At 34.5% G+C, this 20,796-nt stretch overlaps 2 protein-coding genes across 2 annotated transcripts; one reads left to right on the forward strand and one right to left on the reverse strand.

Moving 5' to 3' along the window:
* The first annotated feature begins 13,641 nt into the window (after positions 1 to 13,641).
* On the forward strand, positions 13,642 to 16,090 carry LOC134273063 (tyrosinase-like). Its single transcript, XM_062755231.1, has 3 exons — positions 13,642 to 13,674; positions 14,126 to 14,235; positions 14,587 to 16,090. The coding sequence occupies exons 1-3, from the start codon at positions 13,642 to 13,644 to the stop codon at positions 16,088 to 16,090; spliced, it is 1,647 nt and encodes a 548-aa protein (XP_062611215.1).
* A 940-nt stretch (positions 16,091 to 17,030) lies between these two features.
* Positions 17,031 to 18,753, reverse strand: LOC134273064 (complement C1q tumor necrosis factor-related protein 3-like). The gene is made up of 2 exons (XM_062755232.1): positions 18,504 to 18,753; positions 17,031 to 17,470 (listed from the first exon to the last, which is right to left on the reverse strand). Exons 1-2 carry the CDS (start codon positions 18,733 to 18,735, stop codon positions 17,031 to 17,033), a joined length of 672 nt encoding a protein of 223 aa, XP_062611216.1. The 5' UTR covers positions 18,736 to 18,753.
* Positions 18,754 to 20,796: the final 2,043 nt, after the last annotated feature.

Raw genomic sequence — 20,796 nt, forward strand, 5'->3', positions numbered from 1 at the left:
GTTGATAACATCAGTTAACCATCATTAATACATGTTTATGAAGCCTCCTCTAGTGACTTTTTTTTCAATTAAAGCATGTATTTAATAGATTTAAATAGAAATAGTGCATATATATATACATGTACATGAATACGTGGAAATATTTTTTTCTCTCCCTTATGTTCCTACAATTATTATGATTGCGTTACTCATTAAGGAAATTTGTGAAATTACAATTATAATTAAAAGTGCACTTTACTAAAACTCTCATCAAAAATCATTGAAAAAAGAAGAAAAAAAAAAGATTGTTAAAAATAATATTTGTACACTGGGTGTATATTACGATTTGCACAGCTGAAAAGAAAACATTATATATTATGTAGAGGTACAATGTGCCATCAAAGACATTTTATTCATTATGGGTTTTAAGCATTTAAAACAATTTTCATTCTGTCGAAATTTCCACTTCTATAAAAAAAATTATTGACTACTTCCAGCCAAGAGGGAAAAAAACCCATTTTTTAGAGCGGTGTTACAATGCAAAATGTAATAAGAATGCGAAATGTAATAATCCTTTACATTTTGCACTATTACATATTGCGTCGAGATCAACGCAAAATGTAATAGTGCAAAATGTAATAACAAGATTTTTAGATTATTACATTTTGCGTCGTTATATTTTGCATCGAGATCAACGCAAATGTAATAACGTGCTTGTTCGTTGTTACATTTTGCGTTTTTTTTATTTTTACACTGAAGACGACGCAAAATGTAATAAAACAATATGTAGTAAAACAAAAATAATATAAATGGTTTTTTTATTGCTTTAAACACAAAACATCATAAAATAAATTTGAAAATATATATGTAAACAACATGGGAAACATGATTTAAAAAATATTTAGAACTAAAAAAGTGAAACCAATGTTACGGCTTTTACGGACATATACATCCAAAACTTTTTTTTTCTAACTCTGACTTTAGTTTTATTGAATACACTGTTCTTATCTATAAAGCATTAATTTAATTTTGATTGGCTTATTTTTGATTAGTTTAATTAAATTTCAACCAATAACCTACTTTTAATAACCATAGACTCACAATAGGTCAATAAAAGCTCTTGATTATTATTTTCGGCATGTGAACATTGGTTAACAAATAAGAAGTGTACTGTATGTGTGTACGTGTCAAGAGAGGAGGGGCAGGGATAGAGTGGGGTGTTTACTTCGCATGTTTATCATTGTATTACTATATGGACATGCAGAAATATTTTTGTCCTGCCTGACTGTTTGTCTGTTTATCTGTTTGTTTGTCTGCTAACTCTAACCTTCGTCATAACATTTGAACCTTCAGGATAGAGACTTCATATTTGGTATGCATACTCCACGAATTAAGTTTTTACAAATGACACACAGATCAATGACCTTGTGACCTTGACTATGACATATAGGCTAAAATAGCTTTTTGAATCTACAGGTATGACACGCCAAATTCAGAAAAATGAGCTTAACACAGTTTCACAATTGATAAACTAGGTTTATCGACTGTAAACTTTAGTTTACAAACCATTACAATTCGAAAGCTACAGTTTTCATCTGTAAAGCTATACTTAACGGTTGTTAACTATAGTTTACGAATGCTTATCTAAGTTTATCTGTCTGCAATAAATCGTTAAAAATTGATGTACATTCGTGAACTATAGTTTACAGTTGATAATCATTGTTTCACAAATTGTGAAGAAACTACATCTACCAGACCGTTAACTATAGTTAAGAGTTGTAAACCATAGTTTACAAATCGTGAAACTGTATTTATCAGATAATCTATGTTTCTCAGTCGCAAATGACTGTTTTCAGTGTTAAGTATTATAGTTTACGCTTCTGAAACATAGCTTAACGCGTTAACTATGGTTTACAAAGTAAAATTTAGATTGACGTTGTTAAGTATAGTTTACAGTCCGTAAACTATACTTTACAACCGATAAACCTAGTTTATTGACTGTGAAATTATGCTTAACTCAATTTTGGGAATTTAGTGTGCCATATTCTGCATTACTTTTGAACCATGAGGGGCAGATACGTGATATTTGGCATGCACACTCCACTACTTAAGCGTTTTTGAATGATACAAAGATCAATGTGACCTTGACTGTGACCTATATGCTAAAATAGCTTTTTTTCAGAAAAACAGAAAATTACAAACAGAAAAACAAACAGACATGACAAAACCAATAAATGTCTGGGAACTATCGATCCGCATAAAAATCAGTAGAGGTATAATAATTAATATTAACACCCATTATTATCGGCTGTAGGAGCGACCGATCTTTTTTTTAGTTGTGTAAGAATATGCACATGGGAAATTGAGGCATTATTTTTTCATTGCCTGAGGGAAACATTTCTTTATTGATAATAATAATAAAAGTCGTGAATGAAACTTATACAGTTTGTATTCTCTTTATACCTTCTCCTAATGGTTGTTATAAGTTTCAATTTCTTTTTCATTTTTCAGTAGATATGAAATAATTCATAATTAAAAAAAAAAAATGCTGCAAGAACTATTCCCAAAGGTGGGCGTACATAAACTATAAAAGCAAAACGTAATGAGTTTCCGGATTGAAAAATACGATGCGGCTAAAATAACATGTAAATGTATATTTTACAAGTACTTAAAAGGAAGTTATTCATTTTGTTTGAATTAATATTACAGTTGCAAATGACACAATCCATGCGTTTATAAAATTTGTTTGTAAAAAGATTGGAAATTAATTTTTGAATGCATAAAAAGGGAGTAGCCTTTAACTGAAATGCGCCATGCTAGGTAGTGTAATTTTTGTTTTAATTTGATTTTTTCCTTGGATTTCTCGTCCATAAATGCTAAAATGATAATGTGTTCGCGGCCCATTTCATGCTTTGCATCAATTAATCTTGTTCTAAAGTTCTGATTTCTTTTCAATAAAGATGAATAACGTCATTGTCTTGGCAACATGTTGTGTTCATACACGTATTAATTTGAAACTAAAGCAACTTACATGCTTAATTTTTACTGTATGTTTTAAATTTGATTGATTAATTGTATATTATTTAACGTCCCTCTCGAGAATTTTTCACTGAAATGAAGACGTCACCGTATACCGGTGAAGGGCTTCAAATTTAGACCTTTACTCGACACTCATATCCATTGAGCAGTTAGGGTTCTTTATCGTGCCAACGCCTACTGTGACACAAGACCTACGTTTTTAAAGTCATATCCGAAAGACTTTCACTTAAGTGCCGAGTGCTTGGCAAAAGATCACAACCTATGTTTGCGTCTTAGGTATGACGTGGCGCCGCGAATGAGAATTGAAGACGTGCCTAAATTTGATGTAGATTTGAAATATCTGAAAAAGTCAATTTAAAAATTTTTGTCATTAAGACCCCTTTTGCCAGAGAGCGGTCCATATATGACTCACCTTGAATAACACTTATCTTGTAGAACTAAAGTTTAATATTATATATTGATAAAATTTGATGAAGAAAACAACATTATAGAAATGGTAACCAAGAAGGTAAAATGCTCGATTCTGTAAACTTAAAATCAATTTTAAACCCTGTGAGTCAGCTTCCTGCGTCCAGTTAGAGACTGAATGATATGCAAAATTAAAAGACAGGTTAGCCATTAATAAATAACAATCATAAAACCTTTGGGAATCTACATTTACAGGTACGTATACAAGGAAACTTTTTTTTCAGATTGATAAGCATATTTTTCAGCTTATTTCCATAGCAATGCTTTTTTCAAAGAATCTTATCTAAAGTTTTTTAAACGGGAAAATTAGAACAAAACCAACACTTTCAAAAATTGATCATCAGGTATAAGAAAAAGTACTTTTTTAAACGATAGGATCATATTTGAACATAAAGAGTGTAAATTTTAAGGGTTTCTTTTGTATAGAATTCTTGGAAACCATTGCCAACCAAAATGAAATATCAAAATTCGTTCTTGGTTTTTTTCAAGGTTCTCTTCTCTATTACATGTATGTGGTCACATTCCTATAATTGCTTTTTATCTTTACGTGTATGACTTTATAAACTTCAATGATTATTTTTTTTTTGAATACATTATTACATTTGTTCCGTAGTAACGCATACAATAGTTGATTCACCCATTTGAAACATATTTACCATGCAGTAAAGACATCAGATCTTCAACTGTAGGAAACAATGCAATCATTGTCAATTGTTGGCATTTTTCAAACTTGTCATTTTTCAAACTTGTCACTCCCGTGGGGATCCCGGTTAGAATAGGTCCTCAGTACCCCTTGCTTGTCGTAAAAGGCGACTAAATGGGGCGGTCCCGTGTCACAGCAGGTGTGGCACGATAAAGATCCCTCCCTGCTCAAAGGCCGTAAGTGCCGAGCAGAGGCCTAAATTTGCAGCCCTTCACAGGCAATAGTGACGTCTCCATATCAGTGAAATATTCTGGAGAGGGACGTTAACCAGTATACATTCAAACTTGTCATGGTAACTTTAGCACATACGAACCAATTTTTGTTCGAAATTATTTATGGGTATCAAATACTTTTATCATAGAGAGTTTGGAGAAATTCTGAAACTAACTGTGCCAAGCTCCTGTATAAAATTTCAAGTCATTTCAGAGAATGGCTCTTAAATATTCAATATTTACATTGACTTTGTTTGACCCTAATAAAAGCATTGTAAAATAAATAGTGATAAATACACATAACACACAAGACCAAATCACCGAAGTCTGTCTGGCGTATGAATACAGGGACTACGCCATTACAGTTTAAACAAAGCGAAAACTTTATGTTTTTTATATTATTCATTTGTCTTTCTTTGTTGCAAAATATAGTTTTTCATTTTAGATTAAGAAAACTTTTATTATTGTTATCTGTTTTATTGTGCACTATTTTTGTTTGCGGATTTTGGTTTGTTTGCAAACAAACTCTGGCGGGAAAATTGGATAAAGCTGTTCCAAAAGCTGTTCTATCAGTTGTAACTTACATGAAGGATAAGGCGGGAATTTTAATTAAGAAATTCAAAATTGCAAAATCTACATGGGCTAAAAAATGAAAATATAAGCATTGAATTATCATTTTTTGAAAGATGCAGTCTCATAACTGCAATGGTGTGTGCAAACAAATTTTCATAACTCAATTTGTTTGCACACACCATTGCAGTTATGAGACAGCATCTTTCAAAAAATGATAATTCAATGCTTAAATATATTATTCAGTATTGAATTCCGTAATTAAATACTACATGTAGTATATATTATAAAATTCATTAATTGTAAGAAATTGCATATACATGTATCTCTTTTTTCATTTTGTTTAATTGTCTTTTCATCGGCCACTACTCTATTTTAAATTTTACTCAATCTGGCGGACCAAAAAAGTGTGTTATTACATTTTGCGGTCTTACCTTTTGGTTAATCTTTACGCCAAATGTAACAACGCGAAATGTAATAATAAAAAAACCGTGTTATTATATTTTGCGTTATTACATTCTGCGTTGAATTCGACGCAAAATGTAATGACACAAAATGTATAATCCGCGTTGTTAACACATTTTGCGTTGAAACAGAGCGGACACGATTTAAAAATAAGAATTTTATGCAATCGTATTTTTTCAAATTATTTTTCGCCTTAAAATATTCTTTTCTGTCCAGGAAAAGACTGAGTTTATATTATAAATACTGACGATTAAAACATCCACATAAAGTTTATTTGCATGAGGTTATATTGCTCGAAGGCTGATACGGGATGTGGTGTGGAAAGGGATTTATTTTATTATGTTTATTAATACCAAGTAATAAAATAAAGAATACATCAACTTAAGAAAAAAAGTCACATGTACATTGCTTAATTTATAGTCTCATGCTGTTTGGTTTTCCATAGTTTCATGTACTTCTAAATTGTTTAAGCAGTCATTTCAATGCTCAAAAATATGTATTAAACTATATGATATACAATGTACGTTTTGCTTCAAATTATTAGTCCATTATTTATATATGAGCACTGAATTAACGACTGAGTTTTCTGTTACTTTCCGATCATGACAAGGAGCACACAGCGGGTGTGACCGATCAGAGTGCTTAATCCTACATGGCACCTGATTCCATCTCTGACGTTGCGCGCGCGCGCGCGCGCGCGCGCGCGCGCGCGCGCGCGCGCGCGCGCGCGCGCGCGCGCGCGCGCGCGCGCGCGCGCGCGCGCGCGCGCGCGCGCGCGCGCGCGCGCGCGCGCGCGCGCGCGCGCGCGCGCGCGCGCGCGCGCGCGCGCGCGCGCGCGCGCGCGCGCGCGCGCGCGCGCGCGCGCGCGCGCGCGCGCGCGCGCGCGCGCGCGCGCGCGCGCGCGCGCGCGCGCGCGCGCGCGCGCGCGCGCGCGCGCGCGCGCGCGCGCGCGCGCGCGCGCGCGCGCGCGCGCGCGCGCGCGCGCGCGCGCGCGCGCGCGCGCGCGCGCGCGCGCGCGCGCGCGCGCGCGCGCGCGCGCGCGCGCGCGCGCGCGCGCGCGCGCGCGCGCGCGCGCGCGCGCGCGCGCGCGCGCGCGCGCGCGCGCGCGCGCGCGCGCGCGCGCGCGCGCGCGCGCGCGCGCGCGCGCGCGCGCGCGCGCGCGGAGGTTTTATTGTTTTATGAACTTGAATACTGTTCGTCATCTCTATATGTTTCATAATTTTATTTTTTTTAGTGCCCGATCCGAACTTTTTTGTCAATCAAAATTCTTTTATTGGAATTTAAATTTTAATTAATTAAGAACACCCCAATATAATTGATATTTAAAAGTTCTGTTTTAAACATTTACTTTTCTTGGAGTATCTTATCTTACTAAATATTTACATTTCCAATACCCTTTCCGAAATAAAATTACAAATAGTAAATGTACTTTATTTCCGCATCAATGTAACATCAATAGGCGCGATCGGTTAAAAAAATTACGTACAGGGCGGGTCAAATAGCTAGACGAAAGCAGGTCTTATACCAACGTGGATTGGCGGAATCAAAGCATGTAAATACAAGCATGTATTTCATTACATTCTTATGGGTATGGATCTGTAGGCTGATACGGATCAATATGGATCGTAAATTAAAACTTCAAAAACTGTAGTTGTGATGTAAATACATATTTCATGGTTCGCATTTTCTAAATTCTTAAATTAATGTTCTTTGATACAGTAAGCAACGTACATGTCAGTAGTCAGTGCATACTTATTTATTTCTTTGTTTGTTTTCTTTCAAATTGATGTGTGCTGTATTTTATTATTAAGTACTAGTATGTACGGAAGCGTATTAGTGCCACTTGAACACTGCACTTTTTTTAATTTCTACACTTCAAAATAAACATGTACGAGTAATGTAAAATAAAAATATGCAAACAATTGTAGACATCTCAGTTTTATACTTTTTTTTAAGGTTTAACATCACAAATGGACCGTTATATCATAACAGATTACAGTTCAGGTTGTTCAAAATAAAGTGTAAATTTTAAAGATTAAAGTGTAAAATTTACAGATTAAAGTGTAAATTTAACAGATTAAAGTGTAAATTTTACAGATTAAAGTGTAAAATTTACATATTAAAGTGTAAAATTTACAGATTAAAGTGTAAATTTTACGGATTAAAGTGTCAGTTTTACAGATTAAAGCGTATAATTTACAGATTAAAGTGTAGAAATTAAAAAAAAGTGAAGTGTACAAGTGGCACTAATACGCTTCCGTAAGTATGTAAAAAACATTATTAAACATTTCCTTTTCCTCATCATCCCCTGTAGGTATCAGCCCTTGACCAATATTATCCCATGTACCTTAGGACCGCTTGTATTGGTGACTCGGGCTGATATAGGATATAATAAGGAAAAGGGTGATAAAATGTATTAGCGAGCGAAGCGAGCGTCGCGAAGCGACGCTCGTAACTGCGAGCTCTAACGACAACGCCTGGGCGAAGAGAAAATTCGGACTACTGCACATTCATTCCATAGAATTGTTTCCGCAGTAATTTTGACCCACAATGCATCGCTTCGTGCACAAATGTTAAAGCAATGTTCTCGAGAAGAATAACCACAAAAGTTAAACGAATAATAAACTTGCCTTGGTTTTAATGAAATTATCTGTTTATTGCAGAAAATAGTCATATACTAGCTGATTGATATCAGCCCTGTTCAGACTTTGGTTTGATAAAGCAACGAACGACGTCATGTGACGTCAGGGTCTTAAACGCACCGAATGTCACGTGCAGTTTGACGAGTTCGATCTAAATGAAAACTGGATGAGTATCTGCGCTCGCCCTAACGGTCGCACCGTCAACATATTAATCTCTATAAATCGTCCAGTGTAAATGAAACTACATTGTCAAAAGGGATAAAGAAATCAACTAATTGCAGAAAAATCATGAACAGCTTGCAAAAGAAAATGAACCCTTTTCACAGAAACTTTCAACATTCTGTTGAGGTAGGTCAGTATTTTTCTTTCATATCTATACGTTTTCTGCAATGATAGTCATACAAAAGCATACTGGGCAAAATAAGTTAGGGATCATATTTTTTACATAAGAATAATATTTTCATACCCATGAATTTATATGTGGCAACAAGGTTTTAGTATTTTTAAAAACATGTCATTAACACGATTCGATACTTAAGTCACACGTGTTTAAAAGGACAAACGCAACGTACCTTACCTACTGATAATTTTCCAAGATATTCTAAATTTAAGCTTATTATATTATTACATGTTCTTAAACAAAAAATCAGCATGCGTAAACCAGGGGTTTTGAAAAGATATCGAATTTTGAAAATTTTAGCATTATTCCATTAAAAATGAACAAAATTTATAAAACATAAATTCCAGATTTTTTTTATCAAAAGTTGTTTGAGAAAAGGTGTACAAATCCATATTTAGACATTAAAAATATTGCACACGGGTCTTTCATTTTGTGGAACTCTTCAACTCCAGGGAAGAACCCCAAAAAGTTCAAACTACGTTGCGTATGACCTTAAGGAGTTTTGGAACATATTGGTGTCAAGAAAATACGTGGCGTTAAAAAAGTAAGTGGAACAATGGAAGCATAGAAGTATCAAAGAGGGTTTTCTTTAGTGAACATAAGAAAATTTCAGTATATCTGTCCAGAACTGGCGATAAGACGTTATGAGGAGGCATATAAGTAGCAGCAGGGAAGCTGGCAAAACGACACGTTGCAGTAAGACTTTATCTTTCCCAAAGCGGAATTAACGGTTATGGAACCGATATTTACAGACAGAAAATTGTCAGAAAGGCTAAAATCGGAACGTCCAAGGTGTACGGCAGTCCGTGAGGATCATTATTTGGCCAATTTGCTGGGACAGATTTCTACTCAGACAATTTGAAACAGACTTCAGGAAGCAAATCTTAAGGCTTGCTGACCAGCAGTACATCCTTATTATGTTCCCCAAACGAAGTTGGGGAATATATTGTTTTTACTCTGTTTCTTATTATTATTATTATTATTTTTCTTCTCGGGAAAATTTTGTCCGCGAATGATCTTGTAAAGTACACATCCGATTAAGGGGAAACCTTTTTAGGGTAAGTAGGCATGTTATGTAGATTTGCGGAACGAAGGTCATTTTGCGCGCACGTGCTTGCAAGAGCGCGCACGTGCAACACGTGAAATGAACAATATGCTTGAAATTGCCGTAACTTTTACATTTTTTGATGTAATGCTTTGATATTTAGAATATATAGACATATTATAAATGTAGATAAGATGACATTGTCAACATGCCATTTTGTGTGCACGTGCTTGCAAGAGCGCGCACGAGCAACACTTGAAATTACCGATTTAATTAATATAGGCGTAAATTTTTTACCTTTTTGATGAAATGCTTTGAAACTCATAAAATAAGGATATAGTAGTAGCGTAGACAATATGACATGGTCAAAATAGCAAGATCTCATGCGCATGCACGTGCGCTTCGCTCTGATTGGCTGAAACTAAAGTCTCAATATCTTTCTTGTTTGTTGATGAAATCCTTTGAAATTTTGAACATTGCCATGCATTAGGATATCCTACAACATGATATATAACAATTTTCATAAAAACACGTGCATGCACGTGCGCTGCAATCTGATTGGCTGAAACTTTAAATAGCTATAACACCCTTAGTTTTCAACCAAACAGGATGAGATTTGGTATATAGATAGATATAATGGGCTTCTACAAGAAGGTATGATTACCATACACATCCATACACGTGCGTGAACGTAAGCTGCAATCTGACTGGCTGAAACTTTAATCAGCTATAACTCCCTTGGTTTTTAAACAAACGGAGTGAGATCTAGAACATAGATAGATGTAATGAACTTCTACAAGAAGGTATGTCACCATGCTCATGTATGCACGTGCGTGCACGTGAAATGAGTAAAATCAAAAATACAATTGATGAATTAAATCATCGTATTTTTTAATACTTTTGGATGAAATACTTTAATATTTAGTATATTAAAGTATATAGATTGTGTAGACAAGATGATATGGTCATTACGCACATGCATTCACATGTGCACAATGCTAAAATTTGAATGAACTTGGTACCCTTCAGGGTAAACGTTGTTAAAGTCTCAAATGCATAAAGTTTGTCTTATTTAATTAAGCTTACAGGGAATATGGCACCTAAAGGGAGATGGGGAGCGTTTGGGGAACATCTGTAACGGTCCCCGTTACAATTAGCACTAGTTAAAATTAGAGTGCCGTAGAAATCGACTTCAGAGGGCAACAAAACACAAAAATTTGGCAATACTTCCATGGTGTCAGAAGACTTGTTTGGATTGCAAATGGGGAAAGATATGCTGATTGTGTCATTTCTGAGCAATACAGAGTAAATGGAGGTTTGGTGATGATTTGGGCAGGCATAAGTATTGACTGCAAAACTGATCTGCAAATTATTGAAGGCAACCTGAGAGGTTTGAAATACCAAAATGATATTTTTTGATATTTTTCCTCCTATTGTTAGAGGTATTGCATGTACTGGGGGGGGGGGGAGGATTTCATCTTAATGGACGATAATGCTCGACCTAATAGAGTTTGAATTGGAAACGAGTTCATGGAAAGGAAACAACTTAGCGTATGGACCCGCCAATTCGTTTTCTAGACCTGAAGTTAATTGAACATGCCTGGAACATTCTTTAGCTACGCATTTCAGTTCTTCTTACACTTCCCAAAAATCGACGGAAGCTTCAAACAGCATTGCAGGAGGAATAGCAACAGATCCCTCAGGATAGCCTTGGACGGCTGATGGGCAGCATGCGTCTGCGCTGCAGGGCCTCACGGTGAGGTCATAGAAAATACTGGCAATCATTTTAGTGATGAAACTTGACTCTTCTGTAACTTGACTCTTCATTTTCAGGTCTACCCCCAACATGCCGAATTCTAAAGTGACTGTGATGAACAATTCGTAGCGTGTGTTTAAACAAATTTATCACATCCATTGTTTAAATTTCACTTTTTAAATATAAATATGATAATAAAATTAAAACTGTATTCTGTTTTTTATGATACAGTATTTGTAAAACATATTAAATTTGATGATCCTTCACTTTTTTGTCCAGCATATTTTATTTTGTTATTAATATAATCATATTCTAAAGTCAAATTCATTTTGATTTGATTAATTCTTTCTTTGCTGCCTATATAAGGTCAAGTAACTAATTTCAATATCATAAAGATGTCTTTTATAATCCATTTTCTAGGATGTTTGTCTGTACGATTTTAGTTTATCTAAGTGTACAGTGCGGTGGAGGACATTCAAAAATTTACAAAGAACTGCTACCAAAGGAATTCACAGATTGTCTCAATATGATTCTTCCAAACAGCGCCGTGAAACGAGATCCAGCTTACGTCATTGACTACGCATGCGCAAACAAATATCTTACTTCAACTCCTAATGAAAGATGGAAACCAAAAACAGACAGAAAAGCCGAGAAACAGTTGACAGCCAAAGCCAAAAACTTGGAAATTCAAATTAATACAGAAAGCTTACAATATAAGGAAGAAAGTGTTGCAAAACATTTTGAAGGCAAACGCAACAAGCGTTCTGCTAGATCGCCAACTATCATTCGAAAAGAGTACAGACGAATGAATGAGGAGGAGAGGCGCAATTTTCATCGCGCTCTACAGCTTCTTAAAGATGATTACAGCTTTCAGGGAACAAAGGTGATGTTTTGATTCAACTTGTACATAATTATGTACATGTACTGAATAATACACTCTTCCTGTCTCTGCATTATAATTCAATTTATCGTTGGAATGTAATTAACCGAGGAAAGTTTTATATTTTCATAACTCATTTTGTCTTATTAACACTTTCCACATAGAAATAGAGTGTTAAATTTCTCGTTTGAAAAAAGAAGTAAATAACAAATATATCGATTCCTCTTATTTATCTTGTGATAAGCAGTAAATCTTGAGCACATTAAATGTGCCATACGCATTATCTTCAAAATCATTTAAAGGTACTTGGACACAGATTTGTAGTAAAAATTTTCTTTATAATATTACGACTTATATATTTTAATAGCATTTCACACAAAAATTAATTAAAAATATTTCTTTCATTTAAAAGTTATTAAAACTTTAATTTGTTTGGCGGGTTTGATTGACATATCTTTGCACTTTCATAAATTTTAACTTTATTCTTAATCCTTAGGAAAAGTGGCAATTTTGTTGTGTATTAATGAGAAATATTAAAACTTTTATCCAGAAAAATAATTTTATTCATAGTAGAAATGTTAGAAAGCAAAACTCCTTCACAAGTATCGTCATTCCGAACTAAGAGTTGCGTACAGAGTTTAGCAAATCGAGCACACTCGTGTTATGTACACAGTTTTTGTAAACAGGACAAGAGTTCTGTTATTGTTGATGTTTATAATTCACCGGTGCTTTCAATCGTCACAGTCTGCTTACCACAACTGCACGGACTGAAAATATATTGCGTGTTTGTTTTGCTTTCGAACATGTCTACTCTGATTATTTTGGATTATAGTATTAATATTTTTCATTTATACACAACGAAATTGCCACTTTTCCTAAGGATTAAGAATAAAATAAATTTGTGAAAGTGCAAGGGCGTGTCAATCAAACCCACCAAAAAAATTGATATTTTAATAGCTTTTAAATAAAATAAGATTTTAAATTAATTTTTGTGTGAAATGCTATTAAAATATATAAGTCGTAATATTATAGAGAAAATTTTAACTTCAAACCTGTGTCCAAGTACCTTTAAAATCAAAACGATAAATAGATATTCACTTTGTTTCTGTTATATTCTTTAAATACTCGTATATGCATGTTGCAAGTTTAATACTAGTCCGAAAAATCTGACGTTTCCCAGACTTTTTTAACGATTTTGATATTTTACATGCCAGGAAAAGTCAGAACCGGCGCCATTACGAAAACTTGGAAATCGCCGCGTCCAACTGGAGGCGGCATTTTCGAGTTGATTTTAGATACTTGCGAACCGAATTTAATTTCAAAGTCACAAGTTATCAATAATACAATACTTCAAGTACTTACAAATGTAGTTTTTATTGACGTTCATTTGTAAAATATACAATCCTTTAAAAAGACTTTATCACAATGTAGAGATTTGTCATAATTTCATGCATTTTAAAATCTTGCAATTCCTGTAACGAAATGTTGAGAGATATTTTCTATTCGTCGATATTGGTGAGTAATACAAGCATTGCTCTATTGATAAATTCTGATTTTGGCATTTAGATTGGTTTGCAAGTATCCAAAATGAACTCTGGTTGGGGGCGGCGAAATTTCCAGTTTTCGTAATGGTGCCGTTCTGACGTTTTCTTGCCATGTAAAACATCTATATCGTAAAAAGTCAGGAAAACGTCAAATTTTTCAGACTAGTTTAATATCCTGTTAAACCATTTGCACTGTTTGAATCAATATTGTAAAAAAATTAAATTTTAAAAAATGTACGGTCATACACCGTGCTTTTAGTATGAAGTGATGCTTTAAACATTTAAAGTTTTCATTTCAGGTTGTCATTTAAGCTAGGGTTGCAACACCACTTCTTTCTTTCTGTTTTATTTGGATACACACGCTCGCCAACAATATATTCTTTTATGAATATTTATTTTATGTTCTTCTTTCATTTTTTCAGGCAACATTTAATATCTACGACACTTTGTGCAATTTACACCATGCGTCTAGTGCTCCGCATGCGCACTTTGGACCCGCCTTTTTAGCATGGCACAGAGTCTTCTTGTACATGTAAGCTCTTCAATTCTACGTACTTTGAATGAAATATAATGTACAAATCGTGAGAAATGTCATATTTAAAGCATAAAGATTTTTACCGGTAATAGTAACCTTTCTGTTGTAGACAGCTTAACCCTATCCTTTAAATAAGGGCTGTACCATAGGGTAGATTTCTTTTGTAAAATCATTCAAACTAATGGAATATTTCAAATGAAGACACAAGTAAATATTAATTGCGATGGAATTATTAATTATAGATAACTATTTACACAATAGTGATGATCGATATAATAAAAATGGCTTTCTTTGCTTAACAGCTCAAATAATTTTTGTACATTCCCACATGTATTGTTTTTTATACAGATTCGAGCAACTACTTCGTTCGAAGGTACCAAATGTGTCGGTGCCATACTGGGATTCAACACTAGATTCTCTTTTGGAAAACCCCACGGCCTCGGCTTTGTTCACTGACGAAATGATGGGATCCGGAAATGGAGTTGTCACAACCGGCCACTTTGCAAACTGGTCCCATCCGTTTGCAGGAGATCTAGTTAGAAACATTGGAAACGTAGGAGAACTGATTCAAAAAAAGGACTTGTATAGAATAGTAAACGTGGCTCACACGAGAGATTTCATGTTTCCTCATGCATCTTCATATAAAAATCTAGAATTAATTCATGGAAAAGTTCATATGTGGGTAAGTGGTACAATGGACAGCTTAAACTACTCCCCTGCAGATCCAATCTTTTGGATGCACCATTGTTTTATTGATTACATTTGGGAGAAAATTCGTCAAAGACAGAAGGAGCGGGGTATCGATCCACGGTTTGACTACCCAAACGGCGGTGGCTTTGGTCACCGAGCAGACGACATGATGAAACCTTTTCCATTGAGAAATAAAGATGGTTTTCTGATAGACTGGTCTAGAATCTACGAGTACGAAGAATCACCCGGGGACATCAACTGTGAATCTGACTTTGACTGTGGGTCTCTCTTTTATGCCTGTGATGGTGGACAATGCAGAGCAAAAACGGTGGATGAGATGATCTTCTCCCTTGTACGTAAAAAACGCAGACGACGACGGTCGGTATCGGAGCCATATAGCACAGATACAACGACCACAAACTCTTTAACATTCTTTGAAACAACATCCGAACAAAGCTTCATTGTAAATAACGTAGACCCTTCCAACTCTATCGATATGCAGACGACTCCAATGTTCCATTCTATGCAGAATACATTTATGATGAATGGAAAAGAGGACTCGAAAGCTTGGGTAGACATACCGATTATAATTTACTCTCGAAGACCATCCGATTTAGTGTTTGATGCTCATCCTTTCCGGAGAGGTGAAGTGAATCTCACGTCTGATGTCTATCAGACCACGGAAAGGGAGGAGAAAGCACTACCGCGCACCGGGCGACCCGCCACCATAGAAAAATGTCAGCATATGGGGTCCGGGGCATCTAAAGTAATTGTAAGATCCATCGGCGTCAATTATGAGGGAGACTATACTACTGATGCAATTGTTGATGAAAGACAAGCTCTGACAATAACGTTGACACAAGTGGCCGTAAAAAATCCTTATCAAAATTATACAAAAGCTTATGTCGCCGCCTACGATCGCTGTGGACGCATGTGTAAGCCATTTTGTCTTACCGGAAGTAATAGTACGTATGAGAAGTGCTCAGGAAGTATCGGTGTTGATTCGCGCATGCCCAGAATGTATAACTCGAATGTTGCTGGCGCTATTTTACAGACGTTTGACTACAGCACATTTCCTCCAAAATTGGCAGAAAACAATATTTTTCTTATATTTTATTGCGGACAGGAAGAAGATTGGCCATGGTTTATTAAAGAAAAATAAAATTCTTATTTATTATTTGAATAGCTTTGATTATTATAATTCGGAATATTTGATAAACATGAATTTCAATTATTCTTATACCTTATTCATTTTTTTCAAGCATAAATATTCTTCACCACTGAATTTGATCTCCTTTTTCTTTCTTTCTTTTTAAAACAAAAAACCACATTTGTTTACCAATACTTTAATTTTAAATCAAGTCAGATATATATATTTCTTGAACAGTATTTGTAGCTCCTCTATCAATGAATGGTACAATGGTATACAAGTATATAATTATCATTGCTACAATAGTTATCATACAAAACCAACTTAGCGTGCTTTAATATACATGTATAAAAAAATGTGGCTTTCTTTAGTTGATATTTAGTTTATCATTGGAGATGAGTTGCAGGTTTTTCAGAAAAAGACATTTACATTTAGGTTTCAAAGGTTAATTAAGGTTAAAACGAAACATTAAATTCAATTCTTACATGAAGAAAGGCATTCTATTATTTACACAAATTGATCCATTCTATTACTAATGCATTGAAATAAATCAGTGCTGCAAAGCAAATAAACGATCAATTTAAAAATTGTTTGTGGTTAACAAAACCAATACTATTTTCCTCTATATGCCCTCACGCTTTTAAACTATATCGGAGCATTGGAAATTTCATTGAACATTAATATTTTTTAAAAAAAATTATTAATACATTTATAAAATAAGATTAAACTTTACGTATCAATTTCTTTTTAATTTCGGATGTTGCTCAAAAGCGACGCAAAGACACAAACTTACATTTTCATCGATATCCCTTTCAGTATTTTAAAGAGTCAAGCTTATTTTGCAGTGAATGCACATAATTGATTTATCGGAAAACAAGGAAGATTACAGTAAAGTAATATTTATTGTTTAGTCAATTCTATAACGGTATTATTATTGGGGTTCTTGTCAGGTTTAATCAGCTTGTATGAGGAACCCTGACATATGACTGTGAATCTCCCCCTCCCCAGACCGATGTCCCGCCAAAATATGCTTTCCTCCCGCTACGCCCACCGTCAGCCAAATCACGTCCCCCTTAGTCCCTTGAATGACAGTCGACGTAGAAGCATGAAGCCAGAAGTCGGTATTATGGTCTAGAAATAGGTATGCTATTTTTCTTCCGTTCTGAAGGATAAAGAAATGCATGTAATGGCCGGCCTCGTTGTTGTTTGGGGAGGAGAGGACGACGTTAAGGTGGTAGGTCCCGGTCACGGGGACGGTAAATATACCCGTGGTGGGATCATAGGCGTTACCGACGTTGGTTAGAATCTGATCAAAGACAACCTTCTGGCCCTGAGATGGGTTGACCAAATCCTGGGATAGTTCGGCGAAGAAAGCAACCGGTTGTTGCTTAGCTGAAAGAAGTTGAATATTAAGTTAACTTAATAAGATTACACTACAATGCATGGTAAATAGGTTATTGTCTGAGTGTGAATATGATTCAAGTAAATACTGTAAACGTGATTACTCGACCTTGGAATTTAGTAAGAAGCATGCTTTATTACCTCGAGAAGAAAATAAATGATACGAGTACTTATAAGAGAAATCAGTTTTGTGAAAACAATTCTCTTTACAAGGAAAGAGTCGCCCGCTTGGCTCAAAGATTAGAACGTCTGCTCCTTAGTCGCTAAGTAAGAAGTTTATCCTTCTATCAAAGTTTTAGAGTTGAAATAAACATTACATATTATACACTATACAATTGTTGCTGTTTTGAGGTCAATACGATGATTTAGCACCTAAGGAGTACAATATTCACGGAGCCCGAAGGGCGAGGTGAATATTATTCTTCAAAGGTGGCTTAATCATTATATTGACCCCAAAAATAGCAATGCTCGTTTTATTGTGATTCCAGTGGTAAAATAAAACGACCTATCAATTTTTTTACATTAGCTGAAGTCCTATCCAATTATAAAGAGAGAAGCAGAACTATAATGTTTTAAACATGTCCAGTCGGTTTTATTGGAAATTTTTAAAATCTGTTTTTATAGTTGACATGAAAAAATTATATGTCAGGCTCTTTTATAGGATACATATTTTTGAAAGGATAAAGGATTATCAGGGAAAATTAACAGCTGAAAAAAGTAAAAATTAACATTCAGGAAAAACATCATGATAGCTTAATAACCCAAATTATATATTTCCTTATATTCACCTGGAACGTCAGGTGCAGGTGAATATAACATTAGTAGGCCTAGTATTTTTTTCTACATTGCTGGATCTCAGCCAATCAGAGAAAGGGGACTTATTTAATCATATAATTAAAATGTTTATGTATATACCGGTGCTTTATTGTATCTTAAAATGATTTATTCTTGGTTATTATAAATTGTTTTAGTTTGAAGAAAAGATTTCTTTTTTCAATTTGGTTTAAAAAGTTAGTTAACTTACATTTCAGCGCTACTAACTCGTGCTGCAGTGCTGTGAACGCAGTGGAATTTTGTTTTAAATTGGCATTTTCTGCTTTCAGCGACACAAGTTCTTTTTCAAGTGACGTCACACGCTGGATAATGTTTTGTAACGTGTCGGCATTGGCTTCACAACAGTCTATATGTCCCTGAGGCTGCGACTGTGAGCTCACTACACCAGCGCAAATAGCGAAAGTTATTGAGAGTAATTTCATGGCGTTATTAATGGTGAAATATTAATACACAGATAACGCTACCTGTAGTTAAAACCTTATCTTTTTAGGATAAGGATTTTACGGTCTTTATAGGAAGCAAGGTTTATCTATCACTTTGAAATCAAGCTGATTAAAAATACATGCAGGAAATTTTTGTCGAAACTATAACTCTACTGTATTGTTTTTATAACAAAGGAAGAGAAAAGTAGAAGTTGAGCTTGAAACTTTGAACAGCGATAAATAAATCTAATTAATTATTCTTCATTAAGTCTCTTTTCATGGAAAGATTGCAATCAGACTATAACTGGTGAAAGGATAGCTGTTTCGAATAATTTTATTGAAATTCTTTTTAAGTTACTATGATGGCAATATTGTAAATCTAATTTTTTAAAAAAAAAAAAAGAAGCCCATAGGCACAAATCTTTTAATCTAAGTGGTTTACTTGTGTGCTAAATTACATTAAAATCAGTCCAAACTGTTCGAGGAGTAGCATTTTGAAAGCATTTCAAGGAAATTTTTATTCCTATTAACAAAGACAGCACCATCTTCAAAATCAAGAACAGATATATAATAATATTCATATTAGTTTAGTCTACTTGTATGCCAAGTAATATTGGAAGCAGAATACATATGGAGGAGGAGTAGCGTTTTAAACTGTAATAATCGAATGCCAATAATATGTAAATCACGTGTTTTGGTCCATTTAAACACAGTACAAAAATCGACAACAGACATAATACAAGTAGATTTTTGAAATAAAACCCATTCATCAAAACAAAATTGAATAATTCATGTGAAATGCAAACCGGAAAAGACTAACCTACCTTCAATATCACATGGTTCTCACTGTCAATTGATGAGTAACCGGAAGTGTTGCTATACAGGGGAGACAATAATGTCAGGAAAGGTTCCATCCACAGCATATCAATATCCAGCCATTGTGAGACACAGATAGCTAATCAGTAATCCCTGAAATAACTTTTAAATATTGAGTTACTTGATTTGTTATTATCGATTTTCATAGAGGTTTAAACCTGCATTTATAGCAGGATTTTTGTTATGAACCGTTCGTTTTAGAGAAGAAAGAAGGAATTCTCTATAAATATGAAAGATTTTTTTTCTGTTTACCCAAATATTAAAAAAAAAGTTATAATGATGGAGATTGTGTGGTTTTTCTAACAGTGGACCTAACAATATTATATAATTATGCAAAACATATATATGAGTGCTTCCTCAAATATTTGCGCAACAGATTAAAGATCCGAGGACAGTGGATTTTACTTCATATGATGAACAACCAACTGAAATGATGGAATATGTTCAAATTTGAAAATTGAACAAAGGTTTATTTGCATCATGCTGATGACATTTACCTACCGGATAGTCTGTGTATTGGCTTTAGTTGAATCTGTAGTTAGTCTCACAAAAACTCTTCAAAATGGTAAGTTTTGAACAAAATTAATTAGATTTTAACGAAATGAATGACATATTTATTTGTTTGTGTTTCTTTACAGTCTACATTTCTAAATGTCATAAAGGTATTAAATCATATAGATTTTTTTTAATAAATAAGTAGGACAATAACTTTACAACAATGAAAATATTAAAACTGTTAATGTAGAGAAAATGAAAGTTATGTAACACTACTTTTTGTTATAATTTTGCAGTACATAAAATTTACGATGAAATATATTATTTGATTATGGATTAGAATAGGGTGAAACCTGCCTTCGGTTACGAAAAAATAAAACAAAAAAGATAACCTAACCATCGAAGGGTCTAAAAAGACTTTTATTATTATAGCAGCACATTTTAGATAAAATAATAAAAGATTCGATTATTTTGTGTCTTCACAATGCCAAAGGTATTTTAAATGATTGCAAAAGTATTTGTATTCTTTTTCCCTCAATGGAGTGAGTAACTTTCTATTGAATAAATAATAATTTGTTTGTAAATCTTATTGTGTTATTGCTTTTAAAAACATATATTATTCATAGCAACATAAATTGTATTAACAACATTCATGAATGCCTATAACCGGTGTCCACAGGTCAAAGTAGA

This window comes from Saccostrea cucullata, unplaced genomic scaffold (assembly GCF_032062105.1).
Source record: "Saccostrea cucullata isolate Sc308-1 unplaced genomic scaffold, CSIRO_AGI_Scuc_v1 ctg3532, whole genome shotgun sequence".
Classification (NCBI taxonomy): domain Eukaryota; kingdom Metazoa; phylum Mollusca; class Bivalvia; order Ostreida; family Ostreidae; genus Saccostrea; species Saccostrea cuccullata.